This window comes from Parus major, chromosome 1 (assembly GCF_001522545.3).
Source record: "Parus major isolate Abel chromosome 1, Parus_major1.1, whole genome shotgun sequence".
Classification (NCBI taxonomy): Eukaryota; Metazoa; Chordata; class Aves; order Passeriformes; family Paridae; genus Parus; species Parus major.
The window spans coordinates 74,604,467-74,629,179 of NC_031768.1; the positions used below are offsets into that span (position 1 = coordinate 74,604,467).

Sequence of the window (24,713 nt, forward strand, 5' to 3'; positions counted from 1 at the left end):
CTGTACTGCTTGGGTGTACACTGAAAAAACCCTTGAAAACACTTGGCTTAACATCTGTGCCACTTTCTCTTCTTTAGCAGTGGCTTAACAGATGGGTACCAGACCTAGCACTGTGATTCAGGGTGAGTGAGGCAATGATGTTTTTGGTCCAGACAAGAGCTGTCTCTGAAGAGCTGATGGGGATAGGTAAGTGTAAAGTTTCTGCCTCTCCTTTGATGACACGGAGATTTTCCATGTAAGCAGCTCTGGAATAGCTCTGCTATGAAGACAGGCTTAGAGAGCTGGGAAAAGAAGGCTTCAGGAACACATCATTGTGGGACTCCAGTACTAAAGAAGGACTTTACAAGAAAGAGGTTTAGGGACTTTTTACAGGGGCAGATAGTGATAGGACAAGGGCAAATAGTTTCAAATTAAAATACAAGAGATTTAGATTAAATCTTGGGAAGAGGTTCTTTACTTGGAGTGTAGTGGAGCACTGGAATAGTTGCCACAGAAGTTGTGGATGTCCCATCCATGGAAGTGTTCAAGACCATGTTGGATGGGGCTTTGAGCAACCTGGTCTGGTGGAAGGTGCCACTACCTATGGTAAAGATGCTGGAACAAGATGACCTTTAATGTTTCTTCCAATCCAAGTCCATGATTCTAAATTTCTATGATTTTAAACAAACTCCAGGTAAGGACAGTGTGTTTAGAGCTCACCATGTCTGGTATCCTGATAGATCTGAGGCTGCTGCAGCTCCCTGGCCCCAGGTCCAGCAGTGAGGCTGTGTTTGTACCCCAACAGGTACATACACATGTACATATGTACCCAATGGACTTGTGTGCATCCTGGCATCTCTCCAGTCACAGCAGCACTGACACAGGGGCCTCCAGGCCCAGCCGCACCCCAGAGGCTCTCACTGAGCTTCCCCAGGCAGGATAAAGCCACTCACATAGGAAAATAACTGGAAATGGGGTTTAATGAGAGGCCAGGACAGTACCAGTCAAGTGCAGGTGCAACACAATGGTCCCACAAGGAAAGTGAGGAACTGTGCAGACACCAGTTGGCACTCAGTAACAACTCTCATGAGACCTCCTCCTTTGAGGAGGCCTCGCTTACATTTTGGCGTGTTCATGTCTCCTTCTGTTAGGATTTGAGCCTTTGTCTGAAGGCAAGTGCTTGAGAAGGAGAAGGTGTTGTTGTGCTAGCTGCCATACCATGGAAAAACAGATTACTGAAACCTGGCCTTCCCTTGAGTGGGGACAAAGGACACGCAGTAGGAAGTCAATGCAGATGGTGAAATGGGACATGACTTGGTAGCTCAACACCATGGAAATTCCCAAGTCAGGGGGATGCCGTTGCTTCTGTTTCCTCTTCCTGATGCTGCTTAAAGTTTTTCACTCCTCAAAAGCACAAAGTGTTCCCACAGCTAGTGCTGGAGTTCAGGATTTTCTAGTCCTTCCACTGGCTGCCTTGGAAAGTAATTTATTTAAAGTGTCATAGAAAAAAAGCCAGGAGTCCTCTCTGACCCTCTGCCCAACTCAGTGTCCTCTTATCACATTAAAATATGACCACTGACCCTGCACAGAAATCTGCAATGGAGAAGAAACTCTCTGTGAAAGACATAGCACAGGATTTCCTTTTGTTCCTGTCTCAGCCACCAGATGCATCTGATTAATGTGCTTCTCTTCTTTGCATGTATGTGTTTAAACATGTCTGTGATGTCTTCAGAAAATAAAAGGGGAAAAAATATAGAAGAAATAAGAAATTAACTGCTTCTTATGGAAAAAAAAAAAGAAGTGCAGATATTGAATCAGAAAACATAATAACCATCCTAAAGAAACACAGGAAGGAGAAAAATTTACAGTGTCATTAGACTAGTTCAGAAACAGACTTAGAGAAGTTAGGCAGCATTTCACAAATCTCAAAATCCTTTGAGCTGTAGCCAAGCCTTTGGAGAAGTATCCAACAACCAAAATTCTTTTTGTACATGTCTGAATCAAGATGGAGTAAGAATAACCAGCAATTAAGTCTCCTTGGACTATGAACCATGAAGTTGAATTTCTTTAGTCTACAACAGTACCCTTTGAGGAATTCTTTACCTAGTCATTTCAAATCCCAGATTCTGCCTTAGCTGCACTAGCTTTAATCAATCACTCCAGGCAAGCTATATGACTCACATTGGAAGGTATAAGGTAATTTACTTTTCCCAAGAGTGGTGTAAAGTCTGCTGAACCTAGGTGTAATTAGGGATTGATACACTGCAGTGAGTGTAGCTTGTCATATTAAATAGATTATTTTTTATGATGTTTCAGAAAGTAAGTGAAGAATTTCCCAGCATAATTAAAATAATGACATTTATTTGTATTTCTCCCTCTTACACTAACATTTACTGTTTCTTTTCTAAGGTTTACAATAAAGGTCTTTACCCCAAATAAGGACAAAAATGTCAAAACCATCCTGAAAGATGTCCAGCCTGTACCTGACAGCCTGTGGAGCTAGCAAACACACATCCCCTTCAGGCCAATTACTCTGATGCTTACAGTTAGAAATGTTTTCCTCAGTTTAGGAGTCTACAGTCCAGGATATCTGAACTTCTCTCATCACTGTTAGGGACCTGGCCAATACAGTCAATGTAGTATGGAGAGAAATTCTTCCAGTCTAGAAGTCTGTGTCATGAGGTCAGTTGAACTACTCTCTAGAATTCACTGTCCAAAATGGTAGACCTAAATGGAGACCTAAATAACTTACAGATATCTACACAACAAAACCCTTAAAGCAGATTCTACCTCATTACTCATTTTCCTGTACTTCAGACACCCACCCAGGGCTGGCTGCCATGGCACAGGACCTACAGAGACCTGCATCCTTCCATGACAAATGGAGATCAGGTGTGATACCCTAGGGAATTCCAAATAACACTAATGTTCTGGCATTTGAATCCCAAACCTCATGTCTAAACTTAATCACTGTTGGTTAAGACCATACTAGGGTCTTGGAGACTGGAGGTTGCTAAATATTTTTTTAAATACTTCCTTATATTTACCAAATTTTATCATGGGTCCTCTCGTTCTTCCTTCCATGAAGCAGTGAGTACAGGATAAAATAGGGTTACTTTACTCTTCTTTTTTGCACACTGATGAAAATTCCTGTTGTCTTTCACGGTGTCTTTTCCTCTCATCATCTTGCTCTGCCTGAATTGAAACACACTACTGCAGCAGAGACCGTATCCATGCTGGCAAGAGTAGAAATGTTATTTACCATACAAATGGGAACCCAGATTACACATTCCAGCATGACCAAAATTGTTAATATTGGTAAAAAAAGGTTGAATCATTTCAGCACATACTTCTGCTAAAATCATAAGATTGTTTTACATAGAACTGTTAGATAACTGTAAGATGACAGTCCTCCTGGAGTTATGCTGCTGATAATTGCTAAATAAGATTAGTTCTTTGTACTGTCAGTATCTTGCTATTACACATTGCTACATAATATTATATAATCTGTTTAAGATTAAATCATATGCAGCATATGTAGAATAATTTGATTTTCATAAAATGTATTATGTTGCTCTTAAATATTATTTCTCATTATTTCTCCAGTTTTTCAAAACACTGTGCCATAAATAGTCTAAATTCATGATTAAAAAAAAAAATATGAAATGTATGAAATGTGAAATGAAAAGTAGTTGTGAAATGTAGCTCCACATTTTACCTGAAAAACATTTCCTTATTTATTACACATGCTATAAAATTGCCCAAACCAGAAGACTTGGGCAAAATAAGGATAGTAATATTGGTCAAACACCTTGTGTCACTACCTGATGATGAAACTGCTATGCATCATTTTTACTAATCAGAGGATATTATACAGCATGAGTCAGGCTGTCACTGATTTACTATCAGCTATATAAACACAGCTGAGAAGTGTGCTCAGTAGCTCAAGAGTGAAACTGAGGCAGACAACCTTAGAGGAGGATGAAGACCTTCGTAATTCTCCTGTCGCTATATGTGGCTGTCTCCTCTGCATTTCCTGTGGCTCCAGAAGCAGAAGATGAAGGAAAAACCCTACAGCTTGTAGAGGTATTTTTTTCAGTGTATATCTAAGGGAAACATAAGGTATTCTGAGAGATAACTATAATTGTAATTCACAGAATATGGGGGGAAACTAAAGATTTGCCATTTTGCAGAGGTTTTAAGAGAGCTTTTCCTATCAGCCTGTGAATGTTGAAAAATGTGCGAAAAATATGTGGAACTCATTTACTCAGAAGTCATCTGAATATTGTATACTTCGCTTTTGGTGTTGACAGTAAAGTAATAACAAAACTGCTGAGGCATGAGTTCTAGCAGCAGCAGTAAAACTCAGCAGCAATTTACATTTCAGAATGTGCTTTGAAACTTGTGATATAACTGCTCTTAATAATATAAGGAAGGAAACTTGCTTGAAGAAGGCAACATTTTCCATGTTTTGGCTGAAGAGGTCTCTTGTATAATATTTTGGAAAAAGGGAACTCACACAGACACAACATAATTTGTTGTAGACAAAATTCTTGAAAGTCAGTAGGAAGGCCTGGGTTTCTAGTATCCTATTCTGTAGCTAAAAATAAAAGGCATTATTCACCAAGTCTGACTCTCTACTGGTGGGAGTTCTGGCTGTGTGGAATCTCACTGACAGCCTTAATTTCCTTGGATGATACCAGTTATAAGCTTCCTTGTAAGCTTTGTTGTTAGAATAATTGAGTGCAGTAAGTAATATAGAATTAATTATTAATAGTAGATATTAGATTTTCAAGACATTTCTTGACATATTTCATCAGTGAAACAACAAATTCAAAAAGCCGTGGGCAAACTGTAGTAGAGAAGTTGTTGCTGGTCCTGGTAAAAAGGATATGTCAATATGGGAATAGTTTAGGATTACTTAGAAAATTTTAAGTGTGACCAAAGACAGTAGTGATAAGTCACAATGCTCTTTTTTCTTTTTTTAAACTCTGATTCAGAGCTATCTACAGAATTTCTACGACCTTCAAAGGGATCACCATCCCCATGTAAGAAGCAGTGGTGAAAACCCCCTTACTGCAAAGCTCAAGGAAATGCAGTCTTTCTTTGGACTAGAGGTGACAGGAAAACCTGATCTTGACACACTGGAGGTGATGAAAAAACCCAGGTGTGGTGTACCTGATGTAGAGAAATATGTGTTCACACCAGGAAATCCCAAATGGAAAAGAAATAATCTGACATACAGGTAATCTTTCCTAATCTGGTTAAAAAATGTATTAATCTAGCGTACTGACTTCAGGGTGGGGGTCAGAAGGAATCAGATTATGCCATATATGAACATATACAGTGATTTAGTGATTTCTGGAAGACAGATACTTTAGAGTGCAGTATCTAAAACAAAGCCTTTATTAATTTTCATTCATGAAAGATACGTCTAAGATTTTTGATTTTTTCACAAGTAATTGTATTTCAGATAAAATACTGAAATTTCAACTATTTTCTAAAGAATATATTATATGTTGGGTTTTCTTTGAAGGATTTTGAATTACACCCCAAAGATGAGACGAGCTGATGTAGATGAAGCAATCAGAAAAGCTCTCAGTGTCTGGAGCAATGTGACACCATTGACATTCCAAAAGGTTGAGGACAAGGAGGCAGATATAATGATCTCTTTTGCTTATAGAGGTAACAATGATAATGCAGGATATTAAATACCCAGCTGAACTTAGAGAAGTAATTTAGGATTTTAACTAATTTTTTACCTCTTTATATTAGACCACCGTGACAATTCCCCTTTTGATGGTCCCAATGGGCAGCTGGCTCATGCATTCCAGCCTGGTGAAGGTATTGGTGGAGATGTGCATATGGATGAGGAGGAAGCTTGGACAAAAGATGGAAGAGGTAAGCTTTTGTAGATGAATCTACGTAGTTTTAACCTCATACGGTCTTACCTCATGTGATGTTTACTATTTCATGAGCCTGACTACAGGCAGAAAAGTGAGCAACAGGGACAGAGCTTTTAATTTAAAATTGATTGCCCTTCTTTGTTGTTGTTTTTTACTGCCACTTTTAGGCAAAAACTTGCAGAAAATAGATTTTTTAGATCATAGTGGCACTTATAATGTGATATTACATCATAAGGGTTTATAATGATTTTAAAGTCAGCACTTTAAAATACTTTATCATTCAGAGGAAAGATTAAAACTTGGATACAGGAAAATCTGTTGGTAGACTTCTGAGGACAAATTCTTTCTTTTTCTTAACCTAGCACTTCAAAGTTGAGTGCTTACTAGGGTGCTCCAAGTATCACCGAAACTGTAATCTCATTGCTTGTTTTGAAGTTGTTTTTTCTGTTGGATTACTGCCAACAATACCTCATCATGGACATGATCCTTGATGCGAAAAGTTTATGTGATAGCAGGGGAAACAACTCATGTTTAAGACAGAAGGACACTAGAGAATTGACAATGAGAACACAATTAATGCCAGACATCCTTTACATACTCTTACAGTTGTTCTGTATCAATGTTTTTGTGTTGTTACAATGATAGAATTGCTTACAGTCTCTCTTGTACCTCTAGTGTATATTAGTTTCCCATTTAGTCTATTGTGCAGAGCATTGAAACAGATTTTATCTTGTTTCATACGGTTTTCATCCTGCAGGCTACAATTTGTTCATTGTTCTTGCCCATGAGCTTGGCCATTCACTGGGTCTGTCTCATTCAAATGATCCTGGAGCACTGATGTATCCAACTTACTCCTACACCGATCCCAATGAATTCCTTCTTCCTCAGGATGACATTGATGGAATTCAGGCCATTTATGGTAAGAAAATATATATTTATTTAATATATATATTTAGGAGGCTGGTAAATAGTTAAACAAAAGTATTTAATATTCCACCCAAATGAGAAGTTTAACAGTTTTTGAAAAATGGATAACAAAAGAGAGAAAATTCCTGGAAGCTAACATCACCTAAAGTCCAGTTCCACAAAAATCTCATTTTGGAAAAGATGAACTCAACTTGTTTTATCAACATTAGAAATCCACATTTAATGACAGACTCTTACTTTAAAATTATATCCTTTTACATTTTATATAAAATGTGTTTTCTGAGTCCTCGGACATATTCTGAACCCTCTTCTTATATTTCACTGCACTAAATTATAAATATTCATCCTACAGGACGGTCTAATGTTGCTGTGCAGCCAACAGGACCCATAACTCCAGAAGCTTGTGACCCAAATTTGACATTTGATTCTATTACTACCCTACGTGGAGAAATATTCTTCTTCAAGGGCAGGTAACAGAAATAAACATATATATTATTTATTTAAAATATTCAGTAGTTTAAAAAAATCCATGAGGGAAAACTGTCCTTTTGGAATGTAATGAAAAGAGAAGCACTAGAAGATCATTCTCAGATTATTAATTCAAAAAGTCCTATTTGACAAGAGCAGAGAAACTGACAGGAGCTTGTAAGTTGTTTTCCAACTTTTCTATCACTGTGCCCAGCACTTTGACCCACTTATCTCTGAAACCGATTCAAATAAACAGCAAGGCAAGAGCACTCATGTACCTGTTAGCAATCTGTCCATGGGTCCCACACTCATCCTCAGTACAGGAGAAGGGACAGAAGTGAAAACACTGCCAGAGAGAAGGATTTCTGAACCTTATTGCCCCACAGAGAAGTAGAAGGCCTTATATTCAATTTTCTAAATTTTTAGCACATAATTGAGGCACTAAAATTACGAATGTCTTTGCTCTAGATTTTGTTTACACACAGTGGATGGGGTCCAACCCATCTCCCCATCTCCCCTCTGTTGTACTCCAGGAGCTGTAATAATTATTTTGAAGTTTTGATAGGAGTGGAATTATTTTATGACTTATATTTTGTCTAAAACAGATACATGCTGCGCAAGCATCCTGCAAGGACAGAGACAGAGCTCAATTTTATCTCACTGTTCTGGCCAAGGTTACCATCAGGAATTCAAGCTGCTTATGAAAATGTTGAGACAGATGAAATTGTAATTTTTAAAGGTAATTTAATAAGAAGGTCTCCACTTTTTCTGACCTGTTACTTCCTGTTTCTTACAAACTATGCAGTTACAGAAGTTAAAGTGTTTTTGAGGAAGTAGAACAGATAATCTTACAATTCTGAAAATAATTGCCAGAGGATCATATTGCTGTAACAGATCTCCAGAGATCATAATCTAGAAAAAATTCCTCTCTGTTATAGTTAATGCCCTGATAAAATAAGTTATAAGAACAGCCACCCTTCTTCAGGTCTAGTTCTCTTCAGATAACAGCACTTCACTTTGTGCAGAAGGATTTTTACTGACTCCAATTGACAAATACAGGCATTTTTACGCTACAGTTACCAATATGTTTATTAGTATTTGTTATATTTTGAAAAAAAAAATGCAAAGATACATTGGTGGAAAATTGTATTGTGAGAGGATAACTGTCCACTGAACTAACAATCAGTCCTTCTTTTCCAAGGTCTCAAATAACTTTAAATATCTCAAATAAATTCATTATGCACATACTATAGTACATGACCTATTACCATATATGTGTTAATTTCATCTAAAATTGTCAAAGCATTTTTATTAGATATATGCTTTTCTTAATAGTTTAATTTGATGCACATTGCCTAGTTTTCAAAATATTGTATGGTTCTATAATCAAATAGCATATTACAGGAATTTAACAAATTCAATATACCTATCCAATGTCAATGGTTTAACTCATCAACCTCGAGCCCTCCACAAGTTGTTATCCAGAAAAATACCTTATATTCAATTTTTTAAATTCTGGGAAAAGTTCTATCCAACACACCTCATGATTCTAATGTTTTATTGATAAAAAGAAAAGCCATTTCCCCTGTCTTCATGATTTAGTCCCAGTATAAGAATTAAAAATATTTTCTTAAGTAATAAGCTGAAAGGAATAATACCGGCATCTAGACACATTGTCTTCCAGACACCTAAAATGCAAGTAATTGCTTTTTATAAACAGCAAAAACAAATGAAACTTGCTCATATTTTTCAGAGGATAAATATTGGGTCATCAGGGGATATGATGTTCTACCTGGCTATCCCAAACCAATCTATCGCTTTGGGTTCCCAAAGACTGTTAAAAGAGTTAATGCAGCTTACAATGATGAAACCACAGGAAAAACTTACTTCTTTGTGGCTGACAGATACTGGAGGTAAGATTTAATGTTCATTTACAAGAAGACGTGTTTTCATTTCCCTGAGGACTGATGTATCATAACATGGTTTGAGTGGATTGGTGCTTAAACCAGGCATATTACAGAAATTTAAATGTGTTTCTTTGGAGTTTAAAAAAAATTAGGCATTTGCTAGAAAATGTCACCTTTTCATCATTTTTTCCCCCCAAACATTAGATTCCTGTATCAGGATTATAAGTACTTCCACCTGAATGAAAAGCTACTCAACAAAAAAGAGTCAGTTTCTAGGGGATTACTCACTTTTCTTCTACAGGAATGCTACTTTATTGTGCTATGTTTTGACAGTGTCTACTTTTAATGAACTTTTCAAACAAAATGAGTCACCAATCCAAAATGCTGTAATTTAATTCCTCTATGAAGTAATTATAAATATTCTCCAATTTAAAAGTTGTTTGTATTTCTAATTGAATCTCATGACCAATTTCAGATAGGAATTTTGTTTAAGAAGTCCATCCCTGACACTAATTCAGCCATGGTTCAGAACTGTGCTACTCTCTTCTCCAAAGTTTTATGTTTTGTTTTTATGTTGAACTGGATATTCAGTGCCTTGAAATTGAAATTAATTTCATGTGCAAGTGATGGCCAAGGCTCTGCTAGTCCATAAATAAATAAACAATTTACATAAATTAATTTTTGATCTGTGTTGCCAGAGTCCCTAGGAACATTGTGACAAACTTTACCATAGGTAGGATTTTCAAATCTCAGAGAAATCTCTAAGAGAAAGTTAATAATAAAAATCAAAAAGCTACTTAAGTTAATGTCTTGGTTTAGGACAAATTTGAGAGTCTTTATGAGACTTCTTAGTATTAGTACACTTGCATGTAAGAATTTGCTTTTTGACTTTCAAATTGTCTGCTTTCTCATAAATTGTAATGACATTTCTTCTTCTAAGATATGATGAAAAGAAAAAATCCATGGACCATGGGTATCCCAAGAAAATAGTCTCCTACTTTGGAAACATTGGCAGAGTTGATGCTGCTTTCCAGAAAGATGGTGAGTAAAACTTACATTTAATCAATGTTTATGTGAATATTTGGGCATCTACACATAGAATTTATTTTTTTTTCAAAAAGCTGTTATTAACCTTAATGAAAAGGAAATTATAAATATCAGGTATACATTGACTGTCTATAGTGGGAATTTTTTTTTTTTACAAAACACTGAAAAAAGTCACCCATGAAATATAATTGGATTAAATTTTACTTCTAGGCTATGTGTATTTCTTCCATGGAACAACTCAGTTCCAGTTTGATCCTCGTGCCAAACGGATTGTTCGACAAATGAAGAGCACCAGCTGGTTTAATTGTTAATTGCAGTGTTTTTCCATGTGCACACTGTATGTTTTTATCTGCTGCATTTTTCAGCATTTCATGATTCTCAGGTCAGAACGGATTTCTGTTCAAATTCTACAGCAGTATAGTCTTAATAATTATTTATTTTAAGCCAAATAAATTTATATAATTTATCACAACTTCTCCTGTTACGGTCAAGTTTCCTAATAAATTATGTTTCTCATATAATTTTGTTCTTGATGTCTTTTTTGCCCTGATGCTCAAGAGCCAAGCCTAGCTTTCAAACACTGAAAAATGTATTCTGGCAGGAAAGGTCGAGTTTTTTCACAAAAACATAGAAAGGAGGACACACTTGTCTCTGTACCCCTCCACTGCTCACAAACCCTGGTGAAAATCTGATGATTAATTAATTTGGGCTCATTATCATTAGTGTACAGATCTACTTCCACTTTCTGTTCCTCTTTCCCATACTTCCGCTCTTAGACTGCTCCCCTGGGTGTTATGTCTTTACAACAGTGGGCAGAGGGTAGGGGGACAGGAAAGAGGGAATATTCTCATGTTTTTGGGTTTAGGAACTGGTTTCAAACTCAGAAATTAAGAAACATAGATTATATAGGACCCCTGAGATAAGAAACAAGTCACTTGCTCTCAAAGGTAGCCACATCATATGATAAACAAATAAACTTCTTTAATCAAGGCTCTTTCTACTCTTACAACTCCAGTAGTTACTAAATCCCACCCAATTCCAGTGGGTTAGAGAATCAAGAAGTTTGCTTAAAAGATGAAAATTCTTGGCCAGAAATACTTCTGATGCAAAGATTCAATATTACAAGGACAGTTTGATTTCCAGCTTAACCACATTTTCTGCAAAAGCCCTCAGTTAAAATGGTTTTTGAAGGGTTATTTACTTTCTCTTCAGTCTTTGTAGCTCAGCTGATAACATTAGAAGCCACATGATCAGAACAAAATATATCATATTTTCTATCTGTATAATTCAACAGGCTTTAGAGGAAGGTTTAAGGTTAGTGCAATAAGTTACTACATTTTGAGAAAATAATGTGTAGTCTCATAAAAGCATACCTATTTCAATTTTTTCGTTACTTATCTATCTGTATTAGAAGGCTATTAAATTTTATCCTTCATAAATAAAGAACAGACTTGGTAGTTCTTATTAAATTCAGTATAGATCAGTCTCAATAGTATTCCAAGATAAGAAATTGTATAATTTAAAATTAATTTGGTCATACACTTTATAAAACCTAAGGAAATATTAGAAAATAATAAAAATAAATTGCTGCAAATCAAAGGCTTTAATTAAGAGGTTAATTTATGTGAATCCTGTTCTCACAAGATGTTACAGGTACTAGTTCTGTAAAGTCAAATCTCAGTAGCAATGCTATTGAATCATATTTTCTTGCATAAGCCAGTACTACTGAATGACAATTAAACCAAAAATTATTTTAGAGGTATATAAATCTAAATTGAATTGTGTTGATTGATATTACTTTTTAGCAGAAATGATCTACAAATATAACACAAGATTTACAAGCAAACATAATATTTCTTACTAGAACAATTTATATCAAAAAATATAAACTAGAGGTATATGTTCCCTGCACATATGAAGTAAAAGCAAAGGATCTCAAGGTGATATCAAAAGAGCTTCTTGGATTTAGAGCAAAATTCCAGTCCCTCTCTAGAAGCAAATGGTGGTGAGTACTCATGGGGCAGTGAAAATGTTAAATGGGAAATGAGGAGTAAGGAGGTGGTTATGCTTTAGAGGAAGGAGAGATAAAGGGTGATTTATGGACCATGGAAAATTAAGAAGTTAAAAATAGGATAAAGTTTCTAATGCAATATTTTTAGTCCATGCCCTTTCACATCCTGTCCAAATTTTAGTTGCCAGATGCAGTTTTGAAATTCACTTTGTGAATTTCCCATGAGCAGGAAGACAAGAGCTCAAGATGAAGTGATTCCTTTGTGAGAAATCTGCCCTGTACTTATGTGAGAGAACATTTCCTCTGCCTGTGGGAGCATAGATTGCTCCATCCCAGCCACACCATGGAGAGGAGGGCACATCTGGTGCCAGCCACTCGTCTTCCTTCAGGCACAAAGCAGGCTTTCAGTAATGAGGAACTGGGGTGTTTTGTCCATAAAATCACCTGTCGTTTTCTTTTTCCCTTTTAATAAGTTTACCTCTATTTGCTAATTACTGTACTATGTTAACTACTGTACTATGTTAACTACTGAAACCCCTCCCTGGGGTCTTGCTACAGGTGTGGTGTGTAATTGTAGCGCGTATCATTAGTAAGACAGATTTTCCCAGCCAGGAATTCAATTCCCTAGATGTGTTTAGTGCATTTGTGGTTCTGTAAGATCTCCTAGTAATCCATGCAGGTATGAAACAGGACTCCTGGGAGCCCATCACTCCACAGAGTCCCACTGAGCTAGGGCCTTTCTAGGGATGTCTCTAGGGACCTGTGTTGGCATGGCTGAGTTTGGGCCTCACACAGTGCAGTCTGCTAAAAGTCCATCAAGAGTCAAAGACATTACCTGGACCATTTTCCTTTGCCCCATGTTTTTCACTCAAGCTGAGTAACAATTCAATTTTATTGGCTCTGTGTAAGGATTGAGCCTGAAGAGTAGTGGCACAACTCTTCTGCCTGAACAGTTCTCTAGTGCCATTAAGGTGCCTAAAGGTCTCCAGCTGGCTTCCATCTACCAGTTTAGAAGCCACATGTCCCCTCTAGGTTCTGGATCATAGCCACCAGTGTGGCTTTCTTTTTAGAGATCAATCTTATGTTTTCAAATGGATATATTCATTTGTCTCAAAGGTTTCAAAGCTAGAAGGAATGACCATGGTGCTACACTCTGATTATAATCATGCATATGTCACAAAAGACAAATTCTGTTCAGGTCTTTTGCACCAAGCATTTTCCCATGGCACTAGGATACATTTTTGAAAAACATGTTTTGGCTGATATTAATTTAATTTTATAGAAAAATCAAGAACTATGGGCAGATTTGACATGAACTCAGAGAACTGGTTTTCTTGCTTCCCACTGCAGCTGGCTATCAGATCCCCACAGCTGTCTGCCATGGAGCAGTGAAGGACAGAGACAATAAGAGCAGCTGGATTAAGATCAGCTGCATCTAACTTTATGCATTTATTAATTATGCTTTCTTCCACAGAAAACAGAGAAATATATATATATCTGGAGAGTGATTCAATCAACTATCTTAAAGTAGGGTCATCTGATCTCTACAATGTCTTAATTCAATCTAGAGAAGTTGAAATCTCTAATTTAGACTATATTTTTAGCTTCAGCTAACATTAGTGTTTGCTCAGAAGATATTTGAGTGACAAATGATGGGGGTCTACCTCACAGAAGACACTACCAGGGTTTTGCAACATGGCCATCTACGCAGCACACAGAGCAGCCAGTTCCCACTGCCCAAGGGAGAGAGACTGGAAAAGGTTCACAAGTGATGTTTCACAACCATGTCTATAGCTGGCCTTGAGGTCTGGGAAAAGAAGAAGCTGTATAAGCAGCTTCTGGTTACGGTTTCCTAGTGCTTATCTTTGACATTTATTAGAGTTGGTGGATGTTGAACTACCTCATGACTTCTTTTCTGCTCTTAGAAGATAGCAGCCACCCAGAAAGTTCACTACCTATCCTCATCACATCAGTAGTGCTGATGATGTTACACAGAGCATCCCAGGAGCCAGAAATAGTGCTGCAACATGGTCATGATCTTAACACTACACCAGCAGGGACTGGTACATTCCTAACATTCCTAATTGTTCACAACATGGGTGTCTGTTAGGTAGCTGTCTAAACATGCATTATATCAACAAAAACCTAATCAATATGGTCAAATACATGCAGAACTGAATGGGATCCATACAGTGCAATGATAATAATCAAGAGAAGGGTTTGATTTTTCTTTTTCTAAGTAGACAAAAAATTTAACAAGGAGGCTATTGGGATGAAAAAAGTCATTATTAATGCCTTCAGCTGGAGAAAAGTTGGCTGGAAGAGACAGCAAAAAAGCCAAAAAACAAAAGCATGGATTTTCTGAGAAAGCCATGGTCAAACATGAAGTCATTTCATTCAACAATTTTGTAAAAGCTGAGTACGTGCTGTGAGAGCTCCTCTGAGGTGCTGAACACCTTCATCTCCCTTTGCTGCCAGTGGAAGAGGAAGGTGCTTGGCTAGAACAGGGTGAAATCCCATAATTTGTCACAGCCTGTGACTCTTGAAACTTCCCTTTTTCTGAATTACTTAAGTCAGGAAATAATCATATCCCCTGTGGCTAATGTGGCTAAACTGAAAAGATCCTTTAGTGATGAAATGGTAGATAGATAGATAGATAGATAGATAGATAGATAGATAGATAGATAGATAGATAGATAGATGATAGATAGATAGATGATAGATAGATAGATAGATAGATAGATAGATAGATAGATAGATAGATAGATAGACAGAGATACAAGATAATTCACATTCCTTAGGTTCAATTTATTAGGTAAAATTTATCTCATTTATCTATATCTTGGATTCCACCTGAATAATTTAAAAGAAACACACTGTTTCAAAAAGTTGCCAGAAAGAAGTGGGTATGGAATTGGCATTTTCAACCATTTTCCAAAACATTCTGTCTCATTTTATGAATCAATTTGAAAAGAAAATATTCTGCTTACAGTTATTTCTCCCAAAGTTTGCTTTGTTTTTTATGGGATTCATAATTCAATACCTCATGTATAATTCCCATTTTCTAGGCTGAGAATGTAGAGTCTACACCCCTACATTTGGTGTTCCATTTCACACAGGTGTGTTGGGACAACTTACAAGGTTTTGCATTTTTTCATCACTTAAGCTGGCATGAAATTGCTGAGGTTTGTCAAAGTCAGGGTAAAATAACTAAAATTGAGTGCCACTTTTGAAGGGGTAGCCAAGAGGCTTCGGTACATTCAAATCCCATCTGACTTCAGATGACTGTGAAATGGGATGGGTTCAATTAAGTTTTATTGTGTCAGTCTGCACAGTGTTATAGCTTGTGTGGAGGGAATCAGAGCATGATGAGCTCTGAGTCAGTCCACAGCTGACTCTCCAGAGCACCCCATAACCATACAAACTGGAACAGGAGAAAGGAGGCAGAAAGCAGACGGCTATCCTACCAGGACCAGCATGAGAGTAAGAATGAAGGCTCTTCCACTTTGGCTTGTAACATGCACAGCTGTTTCTAGCGCTCTTTCCATCCACCCAGAGACAGACAATGAAGATGATGCAAAGCTTGTACAGGTAACTCCATTGTCCATATCTGGGATCTGTTGAGACCTCTATTTTTAGACCTGTTCTGTGTGTTCCAGTTGCACAGCAGCTTGCTGCCTGAGACAATGCTATTGTCTACAACTCTATTGTCCAAACTTTACCAATCTAGGATAAATCTGTATGAACTGGAAATGTCAAGTAAGTAAGAGTCAGGACGATGTTGTCTGTTTCTGTTTAGCTATGATCCTCAGGAAAACATCTGTTGTGCTCCAAAATCACAGGCAGAAGGTTTTGCCAGCAATCTACACAAACAATATCAGTCCTAAGATATTTATTTGTTCAAGAAACAGATCAAAATTTGAAACATGTCACTTCTTTTTTTCCACTAGAACTATTTGAATAAATTCTATGCTGTTGAGCCAGATCCAAATCAGCTTGGATGGAAAATAAATGCTGAATCCACAGATGAAAAACTTCAGAAAATGCAACAATTCTTTGGTTTGAAAGTGACTGGAAAACTGGATAATGAGACATTGGAAATGATGAAGAAACCCAGGTGTGGAGTTCCTGATGTGGGTTATTATGGCTTTATTCTGCCTGGATGGAAAAAAACCAAACTGACATACAGGTAGTATTTAAGTAATTACTTTTTGAGTTTAAATTTTAGGTTTGTGGGTATACAAATTTGTTATATTTAAATAAGACTTCTATAGCAATGGTTTCCTTTTGGGAATACAAAAATGTTTCTCTCTCCACAGCTGTTAGCTATGCATGCTCCTGAGAGGAATTTCTGAAAATCAAGCTGGGTGTTTTACATTTACTGGTTCGACCATAGTCTTTCCTGTCATGTATCACTCCTGACCAATATTCTGTTAGCCAAACAGAAACATCAATTTCACCCTGTACAAGCCTCACTATCTTTAAAATCTGCTGAGACAACAGTGTAGTAGTCACAGAAACCTAAGGAGGTATCTTTCCTCATGCTCACGTAACAACCACCTGGCTAAGGCCCATTTTAAGAAAAAACTGATAATGTGTATACAGCTGTTATCATGAAAAAGACATATTGGACAGTTATCACATACTCAAACACACTCAGTTTTCACATATCAAACTCACTAAGCCCAAAATGAATCTTGGAAACTGTTTACAGGTTAAATTATTTCTTACATTTTCTGTTCATCTTCTTAACCATATTAGGGATTTTTTTTTGAAAATACTAAATATTATACTTGAATTGTCATAACTAGAATTGTGAACTACACACCAGATATGAGCAAGGAGGATGTGGATAAAGCAATTGAGAAGGCATTTAAAGCGTGGAGCGCTGTCACCCCACTGGTCTTCACTCGCATTCATAAGGGAATAGCAGATATAATGATTGCTTTTGGGACCAAAGGTAATATGAATACTGCATACAGTGATAAAATTATTAATAGATTTTTCAATAGTCATAACCTAAGCTTAGTGTTGTATCAACTTCATATTATTTAGTTCATGGACATTGCCCTCGTTATTTTGATGGCCCCCTTGGAGTTCTTGCTCATGCCTTTCCACCTGGCAATGGTTTAGGCGGTGATGTGCACTTTGATGAGGATGAAGACTGGACCACAGGCTCAGTAGGTAGGTTCCAAAAGGTTTCTAAATTGTTATGCAGATGAATAAATTTCATTTTGATTTTGTTTAAGTGAAGGAGGAGGCTGAGATGAAACAGTGCAGTAACCATAAGAGCAGTTTGAGGATATTATAGGCTGTCCTTGAGCTGGGATATTTACAATGACAAAGACATAAACTAACCTTGATCTACTCTAGTCCTTATTTAGCCCTGATAAAAATATCAACAGGACACTTCTTTTCAGGTAGGAATGCCACAGACACAGCCACTCTTACCTGGGGACTGGTGGTGGCCCAGAGTTTCACAACTCTTGACGAAAGCTTCCTCTTTTCCCCTCCTGGTGCACACCAGGCCTAGCACTACCATGGCCTGTGCTTTGCAGCAGGCATCAGAGGACATCCCCAACACCTAAAAATCAATACAGACACCAGTGATAATGAAGAGTCTTCACTAAAATTTCCATAACAGGTTCATTAATAGGCAGCAGAGAGGGGAACCCTGAGTGCCCAACCTCAATCTGCCTGGGACATGTCTGCTCCACTCAGCCTCCAGGCTGCCTCTGACAGCTCTGGCAGTCCACAGGCACATTACCCTCAGGAGATTTAGATCCTTATCCACTTATTGAGATGGAAAGCTGCAACAAGAGAACCGATTTCAGGAAGCGCATGGCGCTGATGAACAGAAAGATGCTGTAAAACCACCTCACAAGGAGGAGAGTGTGGATTTATTGTGGGAAAAAAAGAGAGGGATGAGGGCTGGACATGTCACATGATTAAATTGTAATTTTTTTCCCCATACTGGGACTGAATGGGTCAACCATAGTTTTTCTTCTGTTGCTCAGCAGCCAGATATTGCAGAACTCATAGCACTCAGAAGATTCATGAGAGGGGAAGACTAACTGGAAATATGTGTGGAAAAAATGAGGCTTTATTTTGTTTGGGTTTTTGAGAAGTGAATGTCTTGGCTTCAACCAGCCTTTCTTGGGCAATCGATGACCAGTCCTCTCCTCTGCCACAGACTTGTGATATTCATTAAATCTGTTGACATTTCTGGATCTTGGTCTGCAGGGCAGATGATCATTCTTCCCTAATTCGGAAAGGCATGTTACTTGGAGGGATGCATGTTGAAAGAAATTCTGTTTTTATTTATTTGTTGTGTTAACATATTTCACTGGGAAAAAGCATGCAGAAGCACAATATTTTAAAAATTTATTCTGTTTGACAAATCCCTAAAGAGACCATATGCTTTAAAGTCCCAATGGTAGAAAGGTGAAGCATTCTGCTAACATTTTATTTTTCCTTGTCTATTCATGATCTCACCATTCTTTCTCAGGTTTGTAGGAGGGAGAGTGACACACAGAGTGACACTTTGATACCTTCAGTGAGCACAGAGCGTGTCCTCCTGCCTTGCCCTGGAGAGCTGTTAGTTTGATCTGACTCACTATCTAATCTGCTCTACCTCAGCCAGGAAACCCTGCCAGGACATTCCAAAGAGCTGCACCCACACTCACCCCCAGATATCTACTCATGGCAAACACACACTTTCAGTAGCTAAGAGAAAACAAGAGGGTCAAAAGTCTCTCTCTTCTAGTGGGGGAAGACCACAATCTTGTCCTGTACAAAAATATGTTCACATAGATGCATTCCTTAATGAACATTAATATTATTGTATAAAAACTCTCACTGAGCAACAGCCCTGCTGTGGTCATAGCAGCCATTTACTGAGTAAAATTTGACCATCTCTTCTCTCTGCCCATTTCTTAAGGGTTCAACTTGTTCCTTGTTGCTGCTCACGAGTTTGGCCATGCCCTGGGTCTCTCCCATTCTAATGATCAGAGGGCTCTCATGTTTCCCAATTATGCCTACATCAGCCCCAGTGAATTTCCTCTCTCTCCAGATGATATAAGTGCCATTCAGTCCATTTACGGTGAGTGAAATCCATGGCTTTAAAACAAAAGGTAAGCAGGGGAGAAATAATCTCTTTCACAAAGTTTCGCCATAAACTTAATCATAGTTGCATAATGTTAAAAAAAAAGAGCTAAGTGTGGAAACCTTAGTATTTCTACAATTTGGTGTATTCTCTCCCAAATGTCTCCCTCAGGATCCCCACCAAGCACCCCAGATAAAAGGCCAGCTACCCCTACCTCACCTAAAATCTGTGGCTCCCAGATGTCCTTTGATGCTATAACTACATTCCGACAAGAAGTCATTTTTCTAAAGGGCAGGTAAATACTGATATGACATTTGTCTGTGTGGGGTTTAAATTTTTTTTATTTATACAAAGACTAAATACTTTTGTGGTTCACATGTTTGCAGGATTTACAGTGAGACAAATGGATTTCAATTCAAGGAAATAAAAGTTTCAGCAGCTATAAGCTATATTAATATTTTCACAGGATCCTCTGAAAAAACATGTTGCATTTTTTTCTGGAAAACACTTCAATCCTAACGAGACTTTATTCCCAAATGTATAGAAGGTTACACTGAGTAATGACTTGACTTAATGGTGCAAATATTTACTGAGAATCACATAAAGGTTTGGTTTGGAAGGTACTTCAAAGATCATCTAGTTCTGAGCAGGGACACTTCACTAGACCAGATTGCTCAGAGCCCCATCCAACCTGGCCTTGAACATTTAATTAAGTATTTAATTAATTTTACTAATCTAAGTAGCTAACTAACTAACTAACTAACTAACTAACTAAGAAATAAGTATGTTTGACAATACAGTTGAGCCCATCTCTTCTCCAATCACCTCTGCAAGCTCAAAATCATCTGGGGAATTCATCTGATGAAGAGGTTACAGTAAGTGCAACTTGGGCTCCTCTAACCCACTTAGTATACAGTACAGGAACAACCTGAAATATTCAGCTGCTCATAACTGATCCCATTTATCAATCAGTTATCAATGAAATGCCAGAATGAAGAGAGAATTAAAAAACAAAACACCTTCCAGCACAAGGAGTTATTTCCTTTTGTGACACATCAAGCCAGGTAGCTCCACTGACAAGAAGGAGCTTGTAAGTCACAATGTTGTTCACATTCTTTTACACATATAGAAGTTTCTGTGGTTTGTTATGTACTACAAAACCTGTTTCATATTTAAATCAGGCACTTATGGCGGGTATATCCTGATAACTCAAAAGCTGAGAGGGAATTAATTTCTGCCTTCTGGCCAAATCTGACTCCTGGTATTGAAGCTGCATATGAGAACACAAAAGATCAGATCCTACTTTTCAAAGGTGAAGTATGATATTTTCATTAATTTTTTTCTTAATTTAATTATGTGGGAAGAAGGGATGTGTGCATAAAATTCATTTTTGAAATAAATAAAAAAAAACCTCCAAATATTTCTAGTTTTTTTGCAACCTACAATAAAGTGATGCATTTTATCATTTACTGTCTGAAAATGAGTGGTGTAACTAAATATTTTAATTTCTTTTAACAGGCAACAAATTCTGGGTTATCAGAGGATATCAGGTATTGGTTGGTTATCCAAAGAATATCAACACACTGGGCTTCCCTAAAGGTGTCAAGAAAGTTGATGCAGCTGTTTGTAATAAAAATACAGGGAAGACAGACTTTTTCGTAGGTGACAAGTACTGGAGGTAAGAAGAATTGACAAATGTTTTCCTATGAATGACTCCAATATAATCTGGATTAAAAAATAAAGTGTCTATGTGATAAAAGAGAAAGTAGATCTTTTAGGCAATTCTAGTAATCCTGCTTTTCATAGAAGTCGTTCTTGGTCTCCTGCATGGGGAGAAGGGTATAACTTTGTCTTTTGAGAGATTAAGTGTGTCCTGAAGTAGGCATCCAAAATATAGACAAGTTTTGATATATTATGCCTGGAAGCTAAAAAAAATTCCAGCACCTAAAGAACTTTTACCCATACAAAAGTGTCTCTAAAAATTAAAGATCAAAGTGAACCTACTTCAGCTGAAGGTTGGCTGTGATGGCTTGTTCAGTATTTCTCTGGTTTCTGAAAAGTCCTGGATTATTTTATCCCTTTCAGAAAAGGAAAGTGAGAGTTCCTTTCCTGCCTTTGACTGGTTAGTGCTGGCTTTTTGACATGTTCCCTCTAAATCCTATTCCCAACCTGGCATGAATGAGTCCTGATATCCAAAGACGAGGCGAGTAGAAAAAAGAAGTCAGCTTTGGGAAGATGAAAGATTCCTTCTATGAGCAAGGACAATGGCAGCAAAGATCTTCCTCAGGCAAACAGGGCAAGCATGGGTCACACAGATTTTATTGTGACTAATTGTGGGGTTCCTCAGTGATGCACACAGTGTCAGCTGGATTTTAAGATTCTTGTGGTTTCCTGTTTTTTTTATTTTGATTAATTTGGATAGGGTATTTACAATATCTTGCATTGTTATTTTACTGTCTTGGTCACAAGACAATAGCATGCAAGAAAACCACAACACACATTTCTTACCTAGTAACTCATTCTCTCAGCCTCATGTGTCTGTGAAAAATATTTCTTGTATCCAAGGAGAAGTAAAGCAAAGGCTTTTTTTTGCTTGGTTTTGTTTATTTTCCTGAGAGGGTTCCTCAAATCTGGAAGAGCATTTTAGGTTCTTTCAACCCCCTTATTTTAGCTCCATCTCATAAAAATTTCCTGGCTTATTTAGGAAGAATTTGATTGTATTAGAAATAAGACAGCTTCCCTGCCTCCATCTAAAACTGTCAGCTAGTAGAGAACTATGTACAATATCTTTCCAAAGTCTGAGAGGAGCTGTGCTGTAACAAGAAAGAATCTGTCCAGTTTCTGTGCACTGTTATCATGAGAGGAGTTAAATCCATCCCTGGAGTCAAAAATGTGGGTCTTCCTTCAATTTTTCTTACTAAGGATGCTTCTTTGGAGCTGTACCTGTCTTCATCAGCAAACAAGTAACATGGAAAACACACTGGCCAGCATCCTGTGGCCATTTGTGCACATAAATGACACAAATTTCTCCTGCAACCCCAGTGAAACCAACTAAATTGCAGATGATGTACACCTTTTAAAACCTGCTTAACTCTGTGCAGAACTGGAATCTAAATTCTGGAAAATTGCATGTCTCCCTTCATATGACTTAGGTTTGATGAAAACAGCCAGTCCATGGAGAAAGGTTATCCTAGACTGACAGTCACTGAATTTCCAGGAATTACTCGGAGGGTTGATGCTGTTTTTCAACAGAAAGGTAAATGAAATGAGCTTTTAAATAAAATCAGTTTAGTTCTAAAGATCTTAAGTTCTGAAATGATGATGAATGTCATTATTGCTGCATCCTGCAAAAGACAGAAATTAAGAGATGCTCTCCTGTGCGTACAAAGGTGATTTGTCAGAATGAAGCTATTTCTTCTATCCATAACATAATGCTTTACTTTTTCATTTCCAGGATTGTTCTACTTCTTCCATGGATCTAAACAGTGGGAGTTTGATCCTATTGCTAAAAAAGTTATCAGAGAAATGAAGAGTAACAGCTGGTTTAACTGTTAGTATCATTAAACTTTCTTACATTCAGCAAAAGACAATAAGTACCATTCCAGAGATCTCATAAATTGTTTGCATGTACACTGCTCTACAGAATAGATAACAGGACTAGTTTTCATAAATGCTTTTCATGTATTTTAATAAATTAACATGTTAGCTCAAATTTTATTTTCAAAGACTAGAACAAAATTGCATTTTGCCCGTAAGTGGAAATTGTACAAAATAATTTATTACTTTATTCTCCAGATGATTTGGGGATTTTTTTTTAATATAAATAAGCAATAAACAGTTTTAGGTTGATGGCACCTGTTTTCTGCTTCATCTGTTGAAGGCATTCTATGTTTCTGAGGTGTGAAAGGCTACAGGTTAATATGCCAATATCCCTCCAGCAGACAATGTTCGTACTTTGCCTCTTTTCTTTCCAAAGAGCAAGCTTTTTTTCTCTCCATCTGCAAGACACAAGCTTTCATTAGTCAGTTGCTTTTCTGCATCCCTGCAGAAGATGCATTTTCCTGCATCTTGTCCTGCTCTCCTTTGGCTGTTGCAGCCTTGTCCCTTTCACATCACAACAGCACTTTGCCACCAAAATCACCCTAAAGTCCCAATGTCTAAATAAATTATCTCACCTGATAATCACCCTGATCAGTCTTTACTGGATAACAACATTTCATCAGTGTCTGCTTTTTCTGAAGCTATGAATTACAACCTTCACAGACCAGCCCTGCCCTGTTCAAGAGCAGATGAAACTACCATGTCATGGAGCACAACCTTTACTCTGATGACACAAACTGTGTGCTTTACATGCATCCAACATTCATTTCATGTTGCCATGCAAACTCCCCACAAAATCAGACAAAATCTATAGAGTCACAGTCATATCCTCTCCAGGTATTTCTTTTACATTTAGTTCTGGAAACAGACCCAGAACACACTGCCAAATTGTTGGCCATACTGCTTGCATGGCTGGGGGTATCTGAGAACCTGGTCTCAGCACTGGTTTGTCCTGCTGTTCCCTGGTTCTCACAGATTTGTTTGTTTTACACACCTCTCTCATGCTTTAATAAAATGGTTTCTTTTTGCTGAGTATTTTTTATAGCAATGCAATGATCCCAGGATGAGCCTTGCCCCCCTGGTTTGCTGCAAACAGCAGCAGTACTACCATGTTGCTGCTATTGCAGTGAGAACCCCACTGGCTTCGTTCCTGCCAGGAAATCAAAGTAAAGGATCAAATTTCACTAGTCTACAAGTCTAATCATGGTGGACACCATCACCATTTAGATCCCTAAGAATATTTAAGCCTGAAGTGGGTTGGTATGGTAGACATTTGAGGGAGATTCATTTGACGGCTTCAGCTTTCTGTCTAGATATATGAGTTAGGAAAGATTCCTGTACTGAAAGAAGAGAAAGAAATTTTCCACAATGTTACTCATCTAATCTTGTCTCATCTCATCTCATCTATCTCATCTCATCTCATCTCATCTCATCTCATCTCATCTCATCTCATCTCATCTCATCTCATCTCATCTCATCATCTCATCTCATCATCTATCATCTCATCTCCTCACTCAATGACTGTGCTGGGGAAAATCAGTGTTTTCAGCCTCCAGAGGAAACATCTCTTTACAGGGGAAGGCTACCCAACTAGTTTAGAGTAGCTAACTTTCAGGCGGATAAGGCTGGGTGGAATTTATAGTTTCTTTGAAGGGTATCTTTCATTTCTTATTCAGAATAGGACATCCTACATTTTTTCCTCTATGATGTTCACTTTTTTGACAAGTTACAACAGCAGCTTTTTTTATCACCACAAGCCAGTG

The 24,713-nt window shown here is 37.5% G+C and overlaps 2 protein-coding genes across 2 annotated transcripts; both read left to right on the forward strand.

The window, feature by feature from the left end:
• Positions 1 to 3,945: 3,945 nt before the first annotated feature.
• LOC107213683 (interstitial collagenase-like) lies at positions 3,946 to 10,711 on the forward strand. Its single transcript, XM_015648384.3, has 10 exons — positions 3,946 to 4,065; positions 4,980 to 5,224; positions 5,516 to 5,664; positions 5,755 to 5,880; positions 6,643 to 6,804; positions 7,165 to 7,282; positions 7,886 to 8,019; positions 9,034 to 9,193; positions 10,128 to 10,228; positions 10,445 to 10,711. Exons 1-10 carry the CDS (start codon positions 3,961 to 3,963, stop codon positions 10,543 to 10,545), a joined length of 1,401 nt encoding a protein of 466 aa, XP_015503870.1. The 5' UTR covers positions 3,946 to 3,960; the 3' UTR covers positions 10,546 to 10,711.
• Positions 10,712 to 15,605: 4,894 nt separating this feature from the next.
• Positions 15,606 to 23,381, forward strand: LOC107213695 (matrix metalloproteinase-27-like). The gene is made up of 10 exons (XM_015648409.2): positions 15,606 to 15,836; positions 16,196 to 16,434; positions 17,057 to 17,205; positions 17,301 to 17,429; positions 19,186 to 19,347; positions 19,522 to 19,645; positions 20,532 to 20,662; positions 20,869 to 21,028; positions 22,503 to 22,606; positions 22,805 to 23,381. Exons 1-10 carry the CDS (start codon positions 15,723 to 15,725, stop codon positions 22,903 to 22,905), a joined length of 1,413 nt encoding a protein of 470 aa, XP_015503895.1. The 5' UTR covers positions 15,606 to 15,722; the 3' UTR covers positions 22,906 to 23,381.
• Positions 23,382 to 24,713: the final 1,332 nt, after the last annotated feature.

Coding starts and splice junctions, on each gene's coding strand:
- LOC107213683 (XM_015648384.3), top strand. CDS start 3,961: ATGAAGACCTTCGTAATTCTCCTGTCGCTATATGTGGCTGTCTCCTCT. Junction 5,665..5,754: donor GATCTCTTTTGCTTATAGAG/GTAACAATGATA, acceptor TCTTTATATTAG/ACCACCGTGACAATTCCCCT. Junction 9,194..10,127: donor GTGGCTGACAGATACTGGAG/GTAAGATTTAAT, acceptor TCTTCTTCTAAG/ATATGATGAAAAGAAAAAAT.
- LOC107213695 (XM_015648409.2), top strand. CDS start 15,723: ATGAGAGTAAGAATGAAGGCTCTTCCACTTTGGCTTGTAACATGCACA. Junction 17,206..17,300: donor GATTGCTTTTGGGACCAAAG/GTAATATGAATA, acceptor CATATTATTTAG/TTCATGGACATTGCCCTCGT. Junction 21,029..22,502: donor GTAGGTGACAAGTACTGGAG/GTAAGAAGAATT, acceptor CATATGACTTAG/GTTTGATGAAAACAGCCAGT.